General features: G+C 50.4%; 8 protein-coding genes across 8 annotated transcripts; 6 read left to right on the top strand and 2 right to left on the bottom strand.

Annotated features, from left to right (window-relative positions):
• Positions 1-372: 372 nt before the first annotated feature.
• Positions 373-660, top strand: BP5553_07408 (uncharacterized protein; the record flags this gene model as incomplete). The annotated part of the gene is made up of 1 exon (XM_032016031.1): positions 373-660. The coding sequence occupies one exon, from the start codon at positions 373-375 to the stop codon at positions 658-660; it is 288 nt and encodes a 95-aa protein (XP_031868300.1).
• Positions 661-3,379: 2,719 nt separating this feature from the next.
• On the top strand, positions 3,380-3,625 carry BP5553_07407 (uncharacterized protein; the record flags this gene model as incomplete). The annotated part of the gene is made up of 1 exon (XM_032016030.1): positions 3,380-3,625. One exon carries the CDS (start codon positions 3,380-3,382, stop codon positions 3,623-3,625), a length of 246 nt encoding a protein of 81 aa, XP_031868299.1.
• A 1,341-nt stretch (positions 3,626-4,966) lies between these two features.
• Positions 4,967-6,938, bottom strand: BP5553_07406 (uncharacterized protein; the record flags this gene model as incomplete). Its single annotated transcript, XM_032016029.1, has 3 exons — positions 4,967-5,100; positions 5,157-6,500; positions 6,758-6,938. 3 exons carry the CDS (start codon positions 6,936-6,938, stop codon positions 4,967-4,969), a joined length of 1,659 nt encoding a protein of 552 aa, XP_031868298.1.
• Positions 6,939-7,474: 536 nt separating this feature from the next.
• BP5553_07405 (Uncharacterized protein) lies at positions 7,475-8,864 on the top strand (the record flags this gene model as incomplete). The annotated part of the gene is made up of 3 exons (XM_032016028.1): positions 7,475-8,164; positions 8,211-8,404; positions 8,456-8,864. The coding sequence occupies 3 exons, from the start codon at positions 7,475-7,477 to the stop codon at positions 8,862-8,864; spliced, it is 1,293 nt and encodes a 430-aa protein (XP_031868297.1).
• Positions 8,865-9,902: 1,038 nt separating this feature from the next.
• Positions 9,903-10,851, top strand: BP5553_07404 (SRP19 protein; the record flags this gene model as incomplete). The annotated part of the gene is made up of 2 exons (XM_032016027.1): positions 9,903-10,419; positions 10,481-10,851. 2 exons carry the CDS (start codon positions 9,903-9,905, stop codon positions 10,849-10,851), a joined length of 888 nt encoding a protein of 295 aa, XP_031868296.1.
• Positions 10,852-11,522: 671 nt separating this feature from the next.
• On the top strand, positions 11,523-12,212 carry BP5553_07403 (uncharacterized protein; the record flags this gene model as incomplete). Its single annotated transcript, XM_032016026.1, has 4 exons — positions 11,523-11,724; positions 11,772-11,985; positions 12,042-12,109; positions 12,157-12,212. The coding sequence occupies 4 exons, from the start codon at positions 11,523-11,525 to the stop codon at positions 12,210-12,212; spliced, it is 540 nt and encodes a 179-aa protein (XP_031868295.1).
• Positions 12,213-12,504: 292 nt separating this feature from the next.
• On the bottom strand, positions 12,505-16,337 carry BP5553_07402 (uncharacterized protein; the record flags this gene model as incomplete). Its single annotated transcript, XM_032016025.1, has 11 exons — positions 12,505-13,530; positions 13,575-13,988; positions 14,047-14,259; positions 14,319-14,394; positions 14,600-14,712; positions 14,986-15,164; positions 15,476-15,551; positions 15,686-15,830; positions 15,886-15,953; positions 16,029-16,169; positions 16,239-16,337. The coding sequence occupies 11 exons, from the start codon at positions 16,335-16,337 to the stop codon at positions 12,505-12,507; spliced, it is 2,550 nt and encodes an 849-aa protein (XP_031868294.1).
• Positions 16,338-17,297: 960 nt separating this feature from the next.
• Positions 17,298-18,857, top strand: BP5553_07401 (Cytochrome P450; the record flags this gene model as incomplete). Its single annotated transcript, XM_032016024.1, has 1 exon — positions 17,298-18,857. The coding sequence occupies one exon, from the start codon at positions 17,298-17,300 to the stop codon at positions 18,855-18,857; it is 1,560 nt and encodes a 519-aa protein (XP_031868293.1).
• Positions 18,858-19,835: the final 978 nt, after the last annotated feature.

Below are 19,835 nucleotides of genomic sequence, written 5' to 3'. Positions count from 1 at the left end.
CAGAGATCAACGGGTCCCTCGAACGCGCAGCAACTTGCGGGTAGATTTGCGTGTAGATTCCTGCGCCTGGCGGGATATCCGCTGCTGCTTGAAATCTATGCTCGTCCCACATTCCAAACCTCACTATGGGTCCGGAAGGAATCACTTCTAGGCTTCCGGAGTGCAGAAGGCAGCGAAGAATGGAGAACCCAGCTGGACTACCTAGGTACCCAAGCCAACTGTTCTATCCAAACCACCCAAGGCAATGCAAGACGTCGATATTTGCAGCACTGGCCGAGACAATCCAGCGCCTTCGCCGAACAATGTGTGGGCACTTGCACCGCGCCATGATCTGAGGGACAAGAACATGAACCCTGATGGCTTGACAAATGAATGAGCACTGTTCTCAGTATTGCCATAGCACCTCCGGCCAACAGCGCCCTCGGCCACGATGGCTTTTTCTTCAGCCGCATCGCGAATTCCCCCGCATATATCAACACAAATAGAGCTCTCGGTGCTGTGTTCGACGCAGGCCACAACGTACCTGAACGGCCAGAAACGACTCCGACTAGTCCCCCCAGCTCGAGATCTCAAAACGCAGGACCAGGTTCGACGTCAGATGCAGCCACCAACAAGACTCTGCTCAACGAGGAAGCCATTGGTTTTGTGTCACGCCAGTAGTCATTAGCTTGTTGAAAAGGTCTTCCTGCCTTGGGGCCGTGGATGAGGCAGCTGGATTAGTCCGCTCAGTGGACCAGCTAGTCAAGACTGTCAAGTCGATCGACAAACTGCCTGGTTTATGTGAACCCCTTTCCACCTGCCCCTCTGTGGGCCGGAACTGGGACGACGACTACCGAGCAATGTACCACTTGAGTCTTGATTGAGTCTTGACAGATGCGACGACGCGTCTATTCCACCAGTGGGCAGCAGGCGATATTGCGCCGAGACACATGGCCGAGACTCCGTCTTGTCTTGAACGATCTCTTGTCGCCACTGAAAACTCTCATAGATCGAACAATCGCCCTCGCGGCTCTCCACTTGTTTGCCTATTTGAGCAGAACGACTCACGGCGGCTCGCCATCTTGCCCTTTTTTTTTAAAAAAAGAGGTGGATGATCCGTATGTGGTTTGCGTTAGCGATGGTCATCCGCTAGCTTTCTTGTCACAATCAGACATCGTTGACCAATACCCAATACTGTACGAGTAGCTTTAAATGCAGCCACAAGCCTGCTGTCCAGTGTCCACAAATCTCCCTCCAGGCCCTAGGGTGATCACTGATCACTGATCCCTCGCAGGCGCCCTCCGATCCTGCATATCAGACGGCGGACATTCATATCTCTTGCTGAGGTCGCTCCACACCACCGCCATGGCGGACGCCACGCCTTTTGATGTGCCGCCATCATCCACGAGTTCCTGTCCTGCCGTTATCCTTCGTACGGAGTAGCGAGCATAGGCGGATATTAGCTGGCCTCGCGAATCTCGATGCACCTCAGAATAAGACCTGATGCTGACTTGTGCGGTTTGTCGCTCTCATCGTCTCCGTCGTTGGAATGCGGGGTGACCAGAAACGCGGCATCTTTTAGAAATCTGGACCGGCCCCCCCTCTATCTCTACCGATCGATGGTGTCTTTGTTTTTGAACTGCCTCCTCGATGACATCCTGATGCCTCGGGTCTCGGATAGCTAGGTAGTGATTTGTACGGTCGAATAGATGCGTATCTGGTAGATAGGAAGCTCAAAATCTGCGGCTAATGTGAGATAGGCTCACTATTCCCGTGCTAGTTCCATCAGCCGAGCAAGTTGGGTTGACATTCTCAAGAATGGTCGCCGTCCTGTTGCGAGACGGACCAGGTCCGCCCATGTGCAGCGAGAAGCAGTTCGCAGCGCCCCGAAGATCTGGATCAGGTTATGCTTCTTCCAGCGCCCAGATCAGGTACGTCGTACTACTCGAGTACGTACATGTACTATGTACAGAGGACATCATAAGAGCAACAGACATCAGCATGGGTCGAGAAAGCGTACTTGGCGGGCGTCCGACTGTGAATGTCCGTGCCAACGTCCGCATTCTCGAAAACGAGGCTGGATGCTGCTAGATACGAGTATGATCTGTTGCCGCAGCCATACCTTCCGACGGCAAGCTCACATTATTGTCCTCGGGGAAGCGTTGGCAGCCCTTCCGCCGCTGTCAGTGTACGAAGTACGGAGGTACTCGAGTACGTATTAGATTCCCACCGCTTCAAGCCCCCGCAAAGCTAGGCGCGAACGGCTTGTTGCGATTCTGATCTGGTCATATTTCATATTGTGGTACTCTGTACTTAGTACTTAGTACGAAGTAGGTATAGCAGTGCGCAGTACGTAGTAATACTTGGCAGGAAGCCCACTTTGGAGTCCACCCATAGAGCGAAGGCCTACTTCCCATATATGTTTCTTTCTCTCAGGCTCGATTACGTGCCATGTGCAGCATCATACGATGCCAGGATGATAACATGTTCGCTCTAGTACGCTCTGGCATTTCCCCATTCCCTTTGGCATCCCGATATCTGAACATGAAGTGTCCCCTAATTACGGCGTGGAGAGTGTTTGCCAATAGCCTTTAGAAGGCAACTCTGCAGTTACATGGCGATTTCTCATAAGGGGGGAAATGCTGCTTCAATGTACGCCTAGCGCAGGAATAGCCCACGGTATACTCTGTACTCATGGTGGAGGAGAAAACCCGTTCATGATTCGACCGTGCAACCACCTGTCCAAGCCACCAGATCATGCAAAGAGGATTCCAGCGATCTGGATCGCCTGGGTCTGTGATTGGGGTGGATTGGGGGGCCTGGCGTCGATCCCACCTTGCGTTACACAGTTCGTTCTTGAGGTGGGCCCCCAGCGCCATCACGAAGATCCTCGTCGGCGAGTACTCGTACTGCGTAGCCTCGTAGGTGTTCTTCTGCTCCGCCGGCATCGACGGGGTTGGGAACTTGGGATGAACCTCTCCCTCCGTCGATGTAGTAGTGTTATTCCCGCCCGTCCCTGACCTGTCTTTGCCCACTTCCACTTCAGACGCGAACTCTTTCACGTCATTCCACGACAAGCGGACTTTCCCGTATTCCAAGGCACTCGATCGAGTCTCAAGCGCCTATCCGCAACCACAAAATGCTAGGAGCCTTTGGTAGGCTGAAGATCGGCACGGCTTGTGAAGGTGATGAATGAGAAAGGGCAAGACTGCAAATCACATCATTGCGATTGTTAATGCTCCTGCTATCACACTGAGGCCGATGCACTCGATCCTTGACCGAACTCGCCGACCACTCCGGGTGCAAAGCGGCGGCGAGCCACAGATATTCGGCATGTTGTATAGGTACCGATATGTAGCACCTCGTATCCCCTTGCTCGTGTGTCGGAATCCCAATGCCAATGCCACTGCCAACGCCGGCCCGAGCACGAGCAAACCAGCTCTGGAGGCCAACAGGAGCACCAACACCACGCAAAACAAACCTCAACCCAGCGAACAATAGCATTGTACTTGTACTTCGTAGCACACAACCATTCAGCGCGAGGCCACCAAGCCTCAACGGGAAAGCAACCGCTTCGGCTACGTCCGACCCAATGACAGGTCATTTAGGGGCACGACAACAACAACAACAACAACAGCACTGTTGAACACACTGCTGTGCTAATAAGTCGCTTCCACCACCAACGCGCCGGCGTCAAAACCCCGCAGCTAAAGTTAGAACCTCGTGGCCGAAGAGAATCTGACACTGGCGAACTGCATCCCACGCGTCCTTCAGCCCTAGGCTAGGCACCTACATTAATGTTCTATAAATATCATATACTCCGTGGGAAGCCTCCTCCTTAGGTAGGTTAGGTGTAGGTTTGGACACAGCAGAGTGGACGAAAGGGTGACCTTCATGGCCGTATCGCTAAGGACTGAAATCGACCGCTCCTCTCCGTTAATCGTTAGCTTACGAAGTAGATGGTTCGGGTATGGAATACAGCTCATCCATCAGAAGGGTAACCGTAAACGCCCAATTGATGTGCCACTGATTGTCACTGCCACCACCAAACCTATTCGAAACGAGGTAAGTTGCCCGTTGCAAGGACAGGAATGGTAATGGAAACGGGAAAGCTGGCAATACCGGACGCCTTCCTCACACATTCACACGTGGGAACCACGCCTACCACAAATGCTACGTGGGCGAAGGCCGTTGAAACGCCGGTGGCTGGAGGGTATGGGATTGCGATAGAGATGGGGGTTTGTGACAAATCTGCAAGGAACAAGGAGAGGGCTGAGGGTAGAAAACCCAGGGGATATACGCTAGGCTACTGGGAATCACGCACGTTGTCTTCTTGCATTCGAGGCCATATCGCGGCGGATAGCTGCTGCCTGAATGTTCGCCCGAGGAAGGATTGATGTCGATATTCACATATTGGGGGTAAATTGGTGGCATAACGATGTGGAAAAGGCGCTGATGATTGGAAAGAGGTTGGGGTATCTTGCATTGTATGTTGGTAACACGCGAATGAGGGTCCTGTAACAACATTAAGGTTGCACGGCGTTGCAGTCTTGTGATAGTGCAGAGTTCCCTGTCAATATTGGCTTTACCCTCAGCGATTAAAGTTTGGAACCAAAGCCGCAGGCAGGAGGAGCTATTCAGATGTTATGTTAGCGAGCAATCTATCCACGAATGGTTCGCTGTTGGATGTGAACACGAACACTGGCGCTTGCATCCATATCGCGACACCAGCCAGGCCAGAGGCGTACATTTATTTAGGTGCGCCTAGGGTCCAAAAGCCCTCGCGCTTCCCGTCTTGAGGCGATCCAGAGCTCCGAGGCATTTCTGCCGCTCTGAGCAAGGCTGACCAGAACCCTAGTAGCTAATCTTGACGTCGAGGTGGATTTGCAGATTGTTTGCCAGTATAGATGTACGTATTCGGAATGAATTGGTCTTGGTGATGCACACGCTATCATGCTCTAGGCATGACTGGAAGTTGGCGGCAAGACTATGAACCAAGTGAAAGACCCCCGGCAGTCTCCGCATGCAATACGGCGGCCTCCTCTTCAAACGATTCCTGGATTTCCTCTTCCGTAGCCTCCATTCCTTCCGAGCTCATGAGCTTGGTGTTCTTGTCTTCGGCTGGAGTTGCGATCGATGTCAGCCGTATTTCGCAAGAACTACTCAGAAAGACTTACTCTTCGGTTCAACTAGCAGATTCTCCTGAACTTCGCAATCCTGTAATATAGAGTCCTCTCCAATCTCACTCCGTCTCCCCAAAATACATCCTGTCAGCTTGCATCCCTTGCCGACAACCACGCCGTCCATCAACAAGCATCGGGTTAATTTTGCGCCCTGCTTGATGTGACAATTCGCACCAACTACACATTCCTTGATTGAGCACTTCTCTTCCACCGTCACGTTTTCGGCAAGGAGGCAGTCCGGCCGTGTGACCGTGGTCTTAGATGCAATACCCTCGTGGTAAGCAACTTTGCTTTGATGTGCAAATGGCGATGACGACTCCCGGCCAGCCGTGTCGATCGCCTCAAGTTTAGCAATCTGGAGAGAGACGGATAGCAGTAGAGGGGCGGTGTCAACCCGACGAAGTAAGGGTGCCTGGCTACCTTCCTTTGGCTTTGGATGTATGTATGCTAGGACTGACGGTGCTACCAGTTTAGACTCAGAGCCGGCAACTTCCTCGCGAAAGGTCTCTCGAAGGTTGGAAGTCCAAGTGGTGCTCAGGCGTCCAGATCCTCTGCCATCCTGTTGCGGGACGTTTTCAAGCAGCACGCTGTCATCGGCGTTGGCAGGGGATGGCTTATCAAAAACATCACGAAGTCCCAATTTCTCGCCAAGGCCATTTTGCCAGCCGGCTTTTGCCCACCAGCCGATGACATCCTCGCCGATGCTATCCATGTGCTCATTTCTGTTAATCATATCTAGAACCCACTCTGGGAATATGTAGATATGGGCGTCACGATGAGAGCTCAACAGCCTCAAACGAGGATGAGCACGAATCATAGCATGGCGAACAGGAAGACTCTTTTTCTGCTCTGTGATATCTTTTAGGGTGTCGGTAGGCACAGAGTAAACTAACTTCGACAGATGTGACAGGATTGCCGATTTTGGAGGTGGTACTGGGCCTGGTTCAAGTGGCGACGTGGCGATGAAATCTGTCTCTTCTCCCTTGATGATGGTTTCGCCTTTCGTTTCATACCATACTCCCAAACCTCCCTTCTCACTGGGTTCGTCGTTTCCACTCGTAGCGTCGCCAAGGCAAGCTTCCTTGACCATCCACGCTTCGAGTAGAGCTTCACCACCCAACTCGCAGACCAAGTCACACGGTAAGACGATGAAGTCGCCTGTAATCACTTCACGGACCTCTGGTAGACGAAAAATCTGGGCTGTGCCAGTATTTTGATCAAGATCCTTAGGTGCTAGCAAATCTGGTTTCGGAAGCGGTAGGCTAGTTAAATGCGGATTTGTATTCAACGCTGTATTGATTGCGGGCGCCGAGGAAGGCGGAGCGACGAGCGTGATACCTGGTGTAAAGTAAGTCACCGATTTTGGATTCTATCGCCCTAACAGTAGGGTATACGCCCAAATAGGCTAGGCATATCTGATCCATAGTCGACACAACGGCATGATTCCATTGCCGTTCTTGTCGGCGCAACATAGGCAAACGATGTCGTCATGTGACTCATCGAGATAGATGCTTGATTCTGAACAAGAAGGATGAATTGCAGCATTCAGATAACTCCCCCAGGAATACAGGCTTGGTACATAGCAGGGTACTCACGTGAAATGCCCATTCGATAGCAGAAATCGATGGGATACCACACCATAGGCCGATTTGCTATTGGGATGAGGGCCTTTGGATTCTCATCTGGGTTCGTGGTAAAAGTTGGGAACGACGAGCCAGGGCCACATAGAATGATCGCTTGGAGGCCCGGGGCCGGCATCGAGAGCGCGTGGGGCATGGCTGTGCCTGGGGAGCAACTCTTCCCTGTGTCGACCGCGATGATATCGAGATGTCTAGGCCAGCTGAGGTCAGACGGACAAGAACCGCAGTCTCAGAGTTCGACCCCGGTAGCTAGACTAAAAACCTATCTTCTTGCTAGTTCGAATTATGGCGGGAATGGTGGAAACGGGGCGGGGCAGGATATGATAAATGTTGAAGCGGAAAACGATATCAATTCCGATCGTCGACGACGCGAGCAAAAGCAATGAGCTTAGTCAGAGGCGCGGCTGAGTCACGTGTTACCTCGGCTGCCGAGTCGAGTCGCGGTGGAAACCAGCTGAAGCGATGTCAACAAGCCGAAGTGGGAGGGTCAAGCAGCTCCCAGCCTCACTATTTCTTCAATCGCCGTCCTGCCTACCTACGAAGTTGATATCTCTGTCCCGCAACAATACCAATACCTATACCCATACTCATATTGTGCGGTCGCTTCAACTATATACGGACGGCTGGAGGGAGAGTGAAATGCGCAGCTGCAATTGAGGATTCTAATTCCAAATGTCCTACCCATACGAGCGCAGAGGGCAAGGTGCCTCGGGACATCGAGGGACTTTCTCCTACTGGGTTCCTTTGGCTTTGACGGTGACGGTTGCGACTGCGGGAATCGTGGCCTGGATATGGAGTGAACGAGAAGACGACGAGGACGAGGGACCCAGACCTGGTCCTCCCCCGGCTCCATACGGGCGGCCGGATTATGGTAGAAACCCAGATGGAACCATCCGCACTGGGCCACCCTCCTATGCGGATGTGCGCCCCGGGGAAGTTGCTTATGGAAATGTAGAGCCACGGCCGGAGGAGTCGCAGAGCTATATGGCCCGCATGTCCGGTGCGCTGAGGAGAACTCCAAGTCCTCAGCAGGTCTTCGATGGGGTGAGCAGAAGTGTTGTTGGGGGAGTTGCGGCTGCGGGCGCGGTTGTGGGGAACGCACTTTCTTCGATCAGGGAGGAGGATAAGAATGCCTATAAGGATCATAAGACGTGGTCTGAAGAGGCTGAAGCACGACAAAAGAGTGGCAGTCCGGGCCCCAGTCCTGGGCCCATCGAATTGCGGTCGGAAAGCCTTGCTGGGGTCGCACCAACTCAACGCACACCCGTAAATAATAGCAAGAAGAAGACCGTGGCTATTGTTGTATCTGCGGAGGGCGGCGTTGACGAGTATGAGGATGAGGACGGGTTTCATGAACATGCAGTAGGTGGCATCTAGCTCTGGGCTCTAACTTAGCTAACATGTACAGTCTATTCTCTCCTCTCTGCCTCGAGACATTGACTTCTCCAACACGCGGCTATTTGTCCTTATATATGCGCCTGATCTGAAAGAACATCCACTAGATGCCACTGCACGTCCTCCACCATCACTCAGCTCCTCTTTCTCTAATATCGGCCACGATCAGGCACAATCTCCACCACCCGTGGAAGGCGAGAAAACGCCGTAAGTAATCCAAACAATCCCCGAGCTCCGGCCCCAGCTAATAAAATGCAGGGCAACCAATTCGGGCTCGCCAGCATTCAATGCTGTATATTCACAAGCACTTGGATTAGTAGAAAAGGAAACGATGGTTCTCCCCTTCACAACCCTAACTGGACACGTTCATATGCTGCGACACCTCGCTCCGGAAATAGTCTACCTCCAAGAATCACTCGCTGGGGATAATGGCGAAGTCATAACGCACCTCCAGAGCTGGTTGCGTCAAGATGTTGTCCTGGTGGTGGGTGCCGATGGTGGGCATGGTGGTCTGGCCGACAGTGAATCCGAGGCAGAACAAGCGGCTAAGAAAGAAGAACATTGGTGGGAGAAGGAGGAACGGGTTGGCCTGGGAAGAGGCGTTGTAGTAGTAGATGGAGTCCGTGTTGGCGATGACTGGGCTCGTCGGGTCGAGAATAGGGATTGATATGATTTTGCGGTGCTTTGATGTATGATTTATGCCATGGGGGATTTCAATTCAATTTTCTGCACATTACACTCCTTTGCCCCTGACTGGGGCGTTAGAGCTACAGTTGCAAGTCATGACTCAGCCATTGGATGAGCGAATCCGAGACATACACCTCGGTCAATACAACCGATTGAGACACGGGCTCACTCAAAGACATTCGATGCAATTATGTACAAGGATGGTACAGTGATGTGATTAATATTAATATTTGAACGTACGAATGACTCTCATTTGTGCATCATTGCGAGCCTACTACGACCGGTTATGGTACATCAAGGCTAGTTAGCCCAGACAACATAGCTAATACGTGCAGTACCTAGCTCCTCATAACCGTAGCCCATGAAAATCTACCTTTTTACGTGGATGTAGTGCCTACTCTGGGCATCAGAACAAAACACCGTCACAATTGTAGCCCCTGAGAGTGTGTTAGATTGTTAAGGATAGGTTAAAGCTAGTTAGCACTGCCTATTCTTGCACTTGATATACGAGTAAATGCTGAGGAACCGGGGCGATGCATATGACATAGAGCTAAAAGACCACCTAGGTACTAAACTTGTGTCTACATTTTAGATGTCCAGCAAGTCTACTAAGTACTTCCAACTACGGGATACGGCAACAGTTAAATTACGATGAAATATGGTGATAACCATTGCGGGCCCAGCCTACTGTAGGCTGGTAGCAATTGGGGCTATATTGGAAACAGTATCTCTACATTCTTCTAATATCTCTACTTACCTTGCGGCTAAATTTGCGTGCCATGTAGTTCAGCAAACTACCTATAGGTAGGTAGATAGGTACCTAGGTAGGTAGGTATATGTGTGTCTTTTAAAGGATCGCATTGCAGGCATTCGCTTCGCCTGTTCGCCGATTCACACCCCACCAACCCAACCCCACAATTACACCAAAGTACGAAGTACGTGCTCGACGACAACAACAACGACAACCACAACTACGATCTCTCCTCTATATCCCCGGATCCACATCTAAACAATCATAATGTCACACGCACGAATAGAAGAAGTTAGCGATAGTGACCTAGATAGCGACCCCGCCGAGGAGGATATTTCCGACCTTGATTCTGACTTCGACGAGCGCGAAATCCTTAGACGCCGCGAGCCTGCCTCGGGTCCACGGTCATCCCAAGCGCCTCCTCCACGATCCGCCGCCTCCCTGATCAATCCCACTAATATCCCTTCATCCACCAATACGCCTCAGATAACGACCGCCAGCGATGGCACCCAGTTCCATACCACGGAAGATGACAGCAAGTACAAGGACTTCCAGTGCATATACCCCGTGTATTTCGATAGAACGCGGAGCAGGCATGAAGGCAGGATGGTAGGAAAAGAATTAGCGGTGCCAAATCCTCTCGCTAGATCGATTGTTGCTGCCTGTGGGAGGCTGGGGCTCGAGACGCTGTTTGAGCCCGCAAAATTACATCCCAAAGACTGGGCTAATCCTGGACGCGTGAGGGTTAGGATAAAGGGGGGAAACAACTCAACCGTGAAGAATAGTATGTTACTTCTTGTGGCATTCCAGCCTTGACATAGGAGCTTATTCTGACTTGTTCATAGAACACCATCTCTACATCCTAATCTCCCAATATCTCAAAGCGAACCCAACGACAGAAGAAGCAGCAATACGAGTTCGTATCCCAGGGGTCCAGCCTCCCGACCCAACGAAACCATATCCAAAACCAGCAGCCCCAAAAGGATGGAAAATGGGCACCATATTACCGTATTATAGCCCTGCCATCACGGGTGGTGGTGTCAGTGAGAATTTCTTGAAAGATATGATGTCTGAGATGCAAGGTGCGGGTGGAATGCCGAATCTTGGCGCATTACAAGGTATGATGGGCGCAGATGGTCCGGGTGGAGGTGCTGCCTCCTCATCTAGTGGCGGAGAAGCAAAGAAAAAGGACAAGAAGAAGAAAGTTAAGGTGTGAAGCTTTACAGGCCATATATGAGAGTTAAGAGCATTCCAGTATCCTTGCAATGGCGGCAATAGTTGTCTAGCTATTATTGTCAGCCGTAATATACTAAATGGCCACAGAGCGCTCCCTTGAACAATTTTCGGCAACATCTACTCCTTCCTTTTGATTGCTAGTAGATCTCTAGCAGCACTTCTGTTGCCTTTGATCACAAAATACATTGTAAAAATCTCCAGAAAAGTAGCCTCTGGATAGGGAGGGCGAATACAAGTAGTTCTCATATCTGCCCATACTCTCCACTATTAATTGCGCTGACGGGATGTGGATAGTTGTTATTTCCTTTAACTTGCTTGATACTTTGCCATGAGCTTCCGTAAATGGCTTCAGTGGTGCCATATTGTCCTACGCGAAAGGTGGCAGAACCCATCTCCCGCTCCTTGAGCATGTCTTTTTTCACTTCTTGATATTCACCATTCGCTCCTGTTCTTACCGCTTTCCCAATTGCCACGGTTTGTCGCATACCGCCCCGTCTATTTAAGCTGGCCCACGGTTTCTCTTCCCTTTCTTTCCTTCTTCCTCCTTACACATCCACCAACTCATCACTCCACCACTCCATCACTCTATCACCCAGTCACATCCCATCACAATCAATCCCTTACACAACCTCAATCAACATCACACCCAAGATGACTAGAATCATCAATCTCGCCCTTTTGATCCTGCAGGTTCTTCTGGGCCTTTTTGCCATTGCTCTTGCAGCCCCCGTTGTAGAGGCAACCTTGGTTGAAGTCATTCCCGGACCAGGGATGCCTAGTTTGGCATCTCTCAACCTCACATCAGCACAGCTGTACGCCATGGATCCCCTGTCCCATGGTTTGGATGCCCGAGGTAATTTCTCTCTAAATTTCTTAACCGGCAAAGCTGACATTAAGAAGGTGCCAATATCGAGGAGAAATGTTTCAACTTTGACCTTGCCCCTCGCACCCAAGTTAGTGCCTGCAAGAGCTACCTGACTGCGCTTGGAAAAACCATGTGCGGTGTCCATGCACCAGCCGGCGTTCATGGCTTCTATCAGGCATTTTGCCAGGCCGGGAAGGCTATGATCTACGGTGCCAATTGGGGACCTACCGACTTTGCTGGATCCTACTGGTAAGTGGACTGCCATATCTGAACTACACCATGCTTACACAGTGGCACTATTACAGCTCTGACGTTGCCTTGGCCATCGGCTACCTTCTTCGTGACTGCGGTGCTAACGGCGGAGATATTGCTGGTGAGTACTTGTGGCTGATTTCTGTCGATTAGATCTAATGTGAACAGGCCAAATTGCTGCAAATGGAAACGGGGCTCTCCTCGTTAGTGTTGTCGGCGTCTAAGATGGCAAGCTGGCAAGCCTTCACGTGAAATAATGGTTACCAATCCTCAATGCTGATGATGGACGGAAGTTTATTAGCTCACATGGCACGGATTGCACGGTTGTGACGTTGATATTATGGGCATGCACTAGGTATCATGAAATATGATACAGTACCAGCTCCTTAAGCATGTCTATTAGTGAAAATATTCTCATGTCTACGATAAGTTTCAATAACCAACTTAAGCAAGCCATTATCCCTCGAGTTATTCCATCCTCGTTCTGCATCCAAGTGCTTAACTCCTTCGTAAGCATTATTCCCCAGCGATCACCCTACTTTCCGCTCCCTCAAATAACCTTCTCGCGTCACGTTTTCTCTCCAATTCTGCCAACTCCTTATCTTTCTTCTCCTTCAAGTATATACAAAATTTGCTTCCCTCCTTTAGCTTATCCCCCTTCCATAAGAAAGCAAATGGAATAACACACATTACCAAACTAAAAAACGCAAGCAGACTCGTCGCCCATGCCACCCCCAACTTCCGATACATAGGCGTCGCGGCAAACGGCAACACAGCGGCAGCAATACTCCGGCAACAAGACGCAGCAGCCATGGCTGAGGCTGCAAAAATCTCATACGCATCGGTGAGGTAATTTAACAGGGCCATAAAGATAAGGACGAAACCCATACCGAACGGGAGACCAGCCAACATGGGGACGAAGAAGGGGATCTCAGGTCGAGATGTCCAACCCAACCAGAATAGTGAAATGACATACAGAGGACCACCAAGGCAAGCCAGTGGAAGCCGACGCGACTCTTCCTTTTGAGTCCAAGGTTTATTCTGCTTTTGAGCTTTTCGCAAGAAGGCATCGTACCACAAGAATACGCCGATTGCGCCTATGCTGCCGCCCATGATCGGAAGGAACATGAGGCCAGAGACGCCAGGCGATTGATGATAGATGCCCTGGAAGATTATTGGATACGCTGTGAAATACATGTAGAATATTGCGTAGGCGAGACTTAGGTATAAACATGTGGCACTCACGATGAGCTCAAACATCACCATGCGGAGAGGACGGGTGAGGGTCACGACGACCAATTGCTTCCAACCCTTCTTCTCCAGGTCGATTGGGGCAAAGATATTAGGATTATTGCTCGATTTGCGAAGTCTAGCTGCACGTTTGGCGAGGAGCACTGGGCCGTAGGTTTCTGGAAGGGAAAGGACGGCAGGTAATGTGGCGCCGGCGATGATCATGGCTATCCAGAATACCCACCTCCAACTCCTCACGGGTGCAACGTAGCCAGATATCACTGGGGCAATGAGCGGGCCCACGCAAGTTCCCTAAGCCGTTAGATATAGAACAAGTAATATGAGGGCGAGCTTACACCCATGAAAATTGCCATGGCCCGGCCTCTCGTAACTGGATCGGCGTACATGTCGGCATAAATGCCTCCAGTGACTGTATTTGGAGTACTCGCAGATATCCCCGTGATCAATCTGAAGATCAACAGGGAGGACCAATTCGGCGCCAATGCACATGCCATGGTGAAGATCATGAAGATAACGAAGGAAGATATCATAATCAATTGTCTTCCAAATGTTTCCGAGAGCGGGCCAAACGCCAATGGACCAAGGACATATCCGACAATATACATGGATATTGGTAGAGGTTTAGCGTATGAAGATGTAACATGGAAGGTCTCACAGATATATGGGACTGCATTGGAAGGGAGAGCTGAGCCCATGGTGCTGTTGACGACGATTAACATCCCTATGATGACTATCCATACTTTCTTCGTCTGGGACAAGCTCATTAGGAACACGAGCTTCAAAATAGAGGGGGGAAAAGTAACGTACGGTGGACCAATTGTACGGGTTTTCAGGATCTCCATCTTCCCAAGATATTACTTTTCTATGCGAGGAGGTCACGCTCGAAGTGCTCGACGCTGGTAGCGACGGAATCCTGTTGTCCTCCACCTCGATCGCATATCTGTGCTCCGCATCCGACTCATCTATGCTAGATATCATACTTGATAGTCTACTTATTGGCCCTGAAGTTCGTGGGCAACTCTGGATCACGGTTACTGAGGCCTCGGGAATAACAGACGAGCTGCTTGGAAAGTGCTCACCTGCCCCACATCACGACATTTCTCCTCCTGAGAAAGGGCTTTACTTTCTGCAGACCCAGCCATTTCAAAGAATTCCCTGGCATGTTAAGAACACTGGACGATATTGAGAGACATTATTGATGCTGAAGTAGAGAGCGGAAGGGCGTAGGAGGTCAGAATCACTCGCAGTCTACTACTAGGGCCGGTATCTGATCTGATCTGCGCCCCAGCCTGGTGCTCGAGTCATGATATGCTACATTTATTCCCCTATTAGCTTTGTGTTATCCCCATTCCTCCTGTACAATGTACCCTGAGCGCTCAAGGCAAATCCCCCGTTTGGCTGATGCGCAAGCTCGAAATGCATGATGCCGATAGCCGTTCGGCGATAGAGAGATGGCCAGAGCCCTATTAGCGGCTAAGGCGTATTCCAGTAGGTGACTTGGCCTTTTAAATTGACGATTGCGGAGTTGTGGGAAACTTCCAGGCCTTTAAAGGTGGGATATGGGATGTGGGAGGTGGGATGTGGGCGCAATAGCGGATGGGCACATATAGAGCATCACAACCCCAGACTCCAGAGTTGCGGATCTTGGCCGTGGCGCTCTGGAAGCGACATCGGCACTTGCAATATGAACATGCAATATGCAACATCGAAATTCCATCCTGGAGAAGGAGAGCATCCACAACTCACCATTTCGTGGCTGTTGCGTGCTGCTGTTGCGAATAGAGTGTGTTGTTTAGGCGGCGGGAGGGCAGGAGCATTAGGAACGTCGTTTGCGATTGCTAGAAGTTGCAAAAGGGCAATGAAGGAAGGCGAACCAGCAATCTGTACCAAGCCAGCCTTTCTACAGAGTCCCGGCACAAGACCAGCTAGGTCATGTATTATTACTCGCATTTCGCAATTGCATAAAACTGCACCCATGGGGATACGCTGCCGCAACGCTAAACGCACTGTAACCTTTGAACTCGCATTATATTCTTTGGGATCCGGTCTCGTAGGATCTATGCCATGCTGTTGACAAATCTAGCCTCTAGGCGAATTGACTGGAACAAATACTGCCCAGCTTGCCAATTCCAATAGTGGTTCTATCGCAGACAGTGTTTCGACGCTGGGTCTATAGTACGCTGAGAAACTCGATGTGTGGCCGTCGATAGAGTGTCCCACGATGTCAGAAACAAACCCAACGGCCAGGCAAATCGGTCCATCTCCCTGCCTCTTTTACCGGTAGTAACGTTAGGGCCAGGCATAGCTAAATGCTGGGTCTGGGAGCAATTTCTCCTGCTTAGGATGTCTCATGGAGGCGTAGTAGCATGGCCAGACTGTTTTGGTTGTATTATGGGAGCTACGTCTCCAAATTGATACTCCGCCCGAACCGGGCATATAAAACGACCTTCAATTGCTCCTGCTCTTCCCTAATTGCGCCCAACTTCTCCTCCAACGCGGCCACTTCTTCCTCAATGCGATCAGTAGATGTAGACAGCATCTCTTGAACTTCGGGCAAGGGTAGGGATACAAAGCCGTCGCCGATTTTGTAGCTAGGGCAGATTTAGCAGAGATCCTGCAGGAAAATAATGCGGAAGGGCAACATACGGAACCTTGTCGTCCTCGTCTACCAGCTCTAGCTCGTTGGATACGTCGTCGAGGTCCTCCTTTTCCTTCTAAGACACGGGGGGGCGTTAGGGTTATGTCGAATCGAATCTGCTGGGTTGCGTTTGAAGCGGTCTTCGACTAACATGTTTTGACTTAAGCTCCTCCTCTATGACAATCTCGCGCTGATGGAGCCGACTGAATTTGTTGATCTTGTCCTGGTCCTCTCTTCTAACCTCCACCTCGTCACCGGCTGCCGCGGCCGTGGCCTCGTCTTCTTTGGAGAGCTGTCAATTCGCAATGGCAGTCAGCATCCGACGTGGATAGGGGGGCGCCCGAGAAAGCAAAGGACATACCATCCGGCGCTGCATTGTGGCCGTATAAGAACGAAACGCAGGTTTTCGATATTCTGCCAAATCCACGCTGGTCAGCCTCTCCTTGGCCGCTGGTGGCATGAGAGGGTGGCTTTAGCACCTTGCTACGGAGTAAGTCCGGCATTCGGTTCTGTCTAGTGTGTTACTAACAACCAGGCTATAGACACCCACATTACGCTTACCAATCATTCCATAGTCTTTACGAGTACTTCCACGACGACTTCATCATTTCATTTCATTTCATTTCCAACTTCCCTCACCCTCACTACAACCACACATCGGACACCGACCCCAGGACTCAATAACTCAATATCCTAAGTACAACGTGGTTGTGGTTGCGATCGCGCTCAAACTATTGCGTCTCCTCCAAGTGTGGATTGCTGTGTTGGCCGGAGTCTCCGCTGCCCATGCCATTACATCTGCAGCCCATAGCCATTAATATATTTCCTACGAGCCAACCCAAAATGGGCTGCAGAATCCCCTCTGGACGGTCCCGCCCATGCGGGCGTCCGACGGGACCAGCCAGTCCATGCTCCCGGGCCAGTTTTCGCATCTGATTCCAAGTGTTCATTGATCCAATCCTCGTGGAATCCTCGTCATGCCTCCGGGACGGCTCCGCGGTCTGCTGCGCCTGGGACTCACCGGCTCGGAGTTTGGCTGAGGATACAGTATGTACCAATCGAATCTACTTTGCCTGTTGCGTTCATGCCCTATGCCCACGAATCCAGACTCGTACGTCGCCATTGACTGATACTAACCCTTCCTCAAGTACCCATCCTCTTTCCACATGCATATTCACCACGTGCTCTTTTTTTGGTCGTGCTTGGCCTAAGATGTCAAGAACCCCTCACCTCCCCCCAATACCTTTTTCCTAACTCTACTCACATTCACGGTCCTTTCAGGTATTCACCGTCACTCCATTTCTGCCCTAATATTTATTCCTTTTCCATATGTTACCCTCGCACATTCCACTGTAGTTGAATGTTCTCCCCAACACGATCTCCCTATCTGCCAAACTACCTGGATCAAAATTCTTGAAGCATGCTTGCCTTACCTCTACTCGTGCTAGCGGGTATTTCAATCATTGCCTTGAAGTTATATTATGATAAACGTCGGACTAGTTGCCTGCCGCTCCCACCTGGTCCGCCACCTCTCCCCATAATTGGGAATTTGCATCAAGCGCCTGCCAGCTATCCCTGGAGAGTCTTCCAACAATGGAGCAAGCAGTTTGGCCCCATTTTTAAGCTCCAGTTTGGATCGAATACGATTATCATGTTGGGAAATCATCAAGCGGCCCATGATCTACTCGACAAGCGGAGCAGCATCTACAGTTCTCGTCCAAGGGTTGTCATGGCCGCTGAATGCTTAGGTCAAGGCATGCTTACCCTCCTGATGCCCTACGGTCCTCGATGGCGCGCGCATCAACGGCTGCAGATGTCCTGCCTCAACAAACGAGTCTCGCAGACATATTGCGCCCTCCAAGAGATGGAAAGCAACCAACTCCTGTACGATATGCTATCCACGAACAATTTTACGGACGGGTTCCGCCGCTATGCTGCTGGGTTAGTCTTTGCATTGGCATACGGCAAGCGTCTTAGCAGTATTGATTCAGAGGATTTGAAGGAGCTGGATGAGATCGTGGAGAACACTTTGACCACTCTCAAAGCGGGCGAATGGATTGTCGACTTGATTCCCGCCCTGAATCATCTACCTCGCTGGCTCGCACCGTGGAAGCGACACGCCGACAAGCTTCGCAATTTTGAGTCTCGGGTCTACCTCAAAAACTTTGGCAATGCAATAGCATCGCGCTCATGGAACTGGTCAAAGCGGGTTCAAGGTCTAGCAAATGGGCAGATGCCGACTTTGGAGTTAGCGTACGACGTTGGGATTATTTACGAGGTCTCGACCGACACGACCACGATAGCCCTTGAGGTATTTGTTTTAGCCGCAGTCCTACATCCCCACGTCGTTAGAAAAGCCCAAGCCGAGCTCGAACAGGTGGTTGGCCCAGACCGTCTACCCATCTTTGGTGATAAGGACAGGCTCCCTTATATCCATGCCATCATCCAAGAAGTCTTGCGCTGGCGGCCTGTCGCAGCTGGTGGAGTTCCTCACGCTGTTACTGAAGACGACGAATACATGGGCTACCGAATTCCGAAAGGGGCGACCGTAATTGCCAATCATTGGGCAATCTCGCATGATGACGAACTCTTTCCAAATCCCGAAATCTTTGATCCTGAACGTTGGATCCTGAATCCTGATCTCCCAATTGCTGCGTTTGGGCATGGACGACGAACCTGTTTCGGTCAACATATTGCGCGAAATTCCATGTTTATCATTATTGCCCGTTTTCTATGGGCTTTCGACATTACATGTGCCCATGAGGAGAGGGGCGGCACCAAGTTTTGGCTCGTCCCTGATCCGATGGATATGACCCAGGGCTTCAACTCTAAGCCGATGCCATTCAAGGCTGAATTCCTTGCTAGGAGCCCCCATAGGGAGGGTATCATAAGGAGAGATTGGGACACAGCTGAGAAGGATATTAGCATCATCTTGGATGATATAGAACAAGATCAAGCCTCTCAAATGGGGAAAGCCTAGCTTCTAACGTGGAGTCATCTTCAGTAGTGATTTTTCACTTCTATACCTAACAGATAATGGTTAATGCATTCAAGACGTTATGTTATTTGAGTAGTCCTGTGCAAGGAACTGAGCACCTGGGTTTTCCATTCTGGTCCGTTGGGGGGGTTTTATTCGTTCTGTTGCGGCTAATCAAAGCACCCACTTTTTCGCTTCCAGTGAAAGCACCCTCCAAACTTGTAAAAAGGAATTGTTCACGTCACAGGCTTCGTTATAGTTTTTGCTTCATTTGATACTCATCCCTTCTACGGCCTACTGCACCTATGGGCTCGGTTAGTTATTTAACCAAGCGAAAGCTGTACTTGCCATGGTTACGTCGAATTTTACGAGTAGCAATATAAACTGAGCTTGATAGCCGACATTTATGAATTGCGATTGGTGTAAGGTGACTTTAAAGAAATACACGCGCTGTCACAAGACACCAGATTAGCTACCGTATTTTATTCTTCCCTTAGGTCGTTTTGAAAAACCTCAACATTAAGCGGTTTTTGACTAGGCTGTGTTCATCGTGGCTGCCTTTGGCTACTCTGCCAAGCCTCTTCATCTTCAGACTCGAGCCTCCTAACCTAGGCCAAGAGTATTCCAGAGAAGGAAGTTAAGGTTTATTTTCCAGATGTAGGGGATGGTGGTGGTTAATGGACCTCAAAACTCTAAGCTGTTTTTGGGGTGCAGCTTGGTTTGCTACTGCTGCTTGTTTTGTTTTCTTTGATGGGTGCATTTGACGTTTGCTACCATATTAATATCGACATTTTATTGTCCCAAGATGTCAGGGTCACTATGGACCCAGACCCAAGTATGGCTAAGTTCACTAGGAGTACTTAGCATACTTCTGACGAGGAGAGACCTGAGCGATCTTATAGTTCTGATGACTACTTCTATGGTTCGCGTTGAGGGGTATAGTATATGCGGATGAGGATGAGCTATTTGGTGCAAGCTCTC

The sequence above is a fragment of the Venustampulla echinocandica genome (assembly GCF_003357145.1).
Source record: "Venustampulla echinocandica strain BP 5553 chromosome Unknown scaffold_5, whole genome shotgun sequence".
Classification (NCBI taxonomy): domain Eukaryota; kingdom Fungi; phylum Ascomycota; class Leotiomycetes; order Helotiales; family Pleuroascaceae; genus Venustampulla; species Venustampulla echinocandica.
The sequence above is the reverse complement of the archived record's forward strand: the minus strand, read 5'-3'. Positions and strand labels throughout refer to the sequence as shown.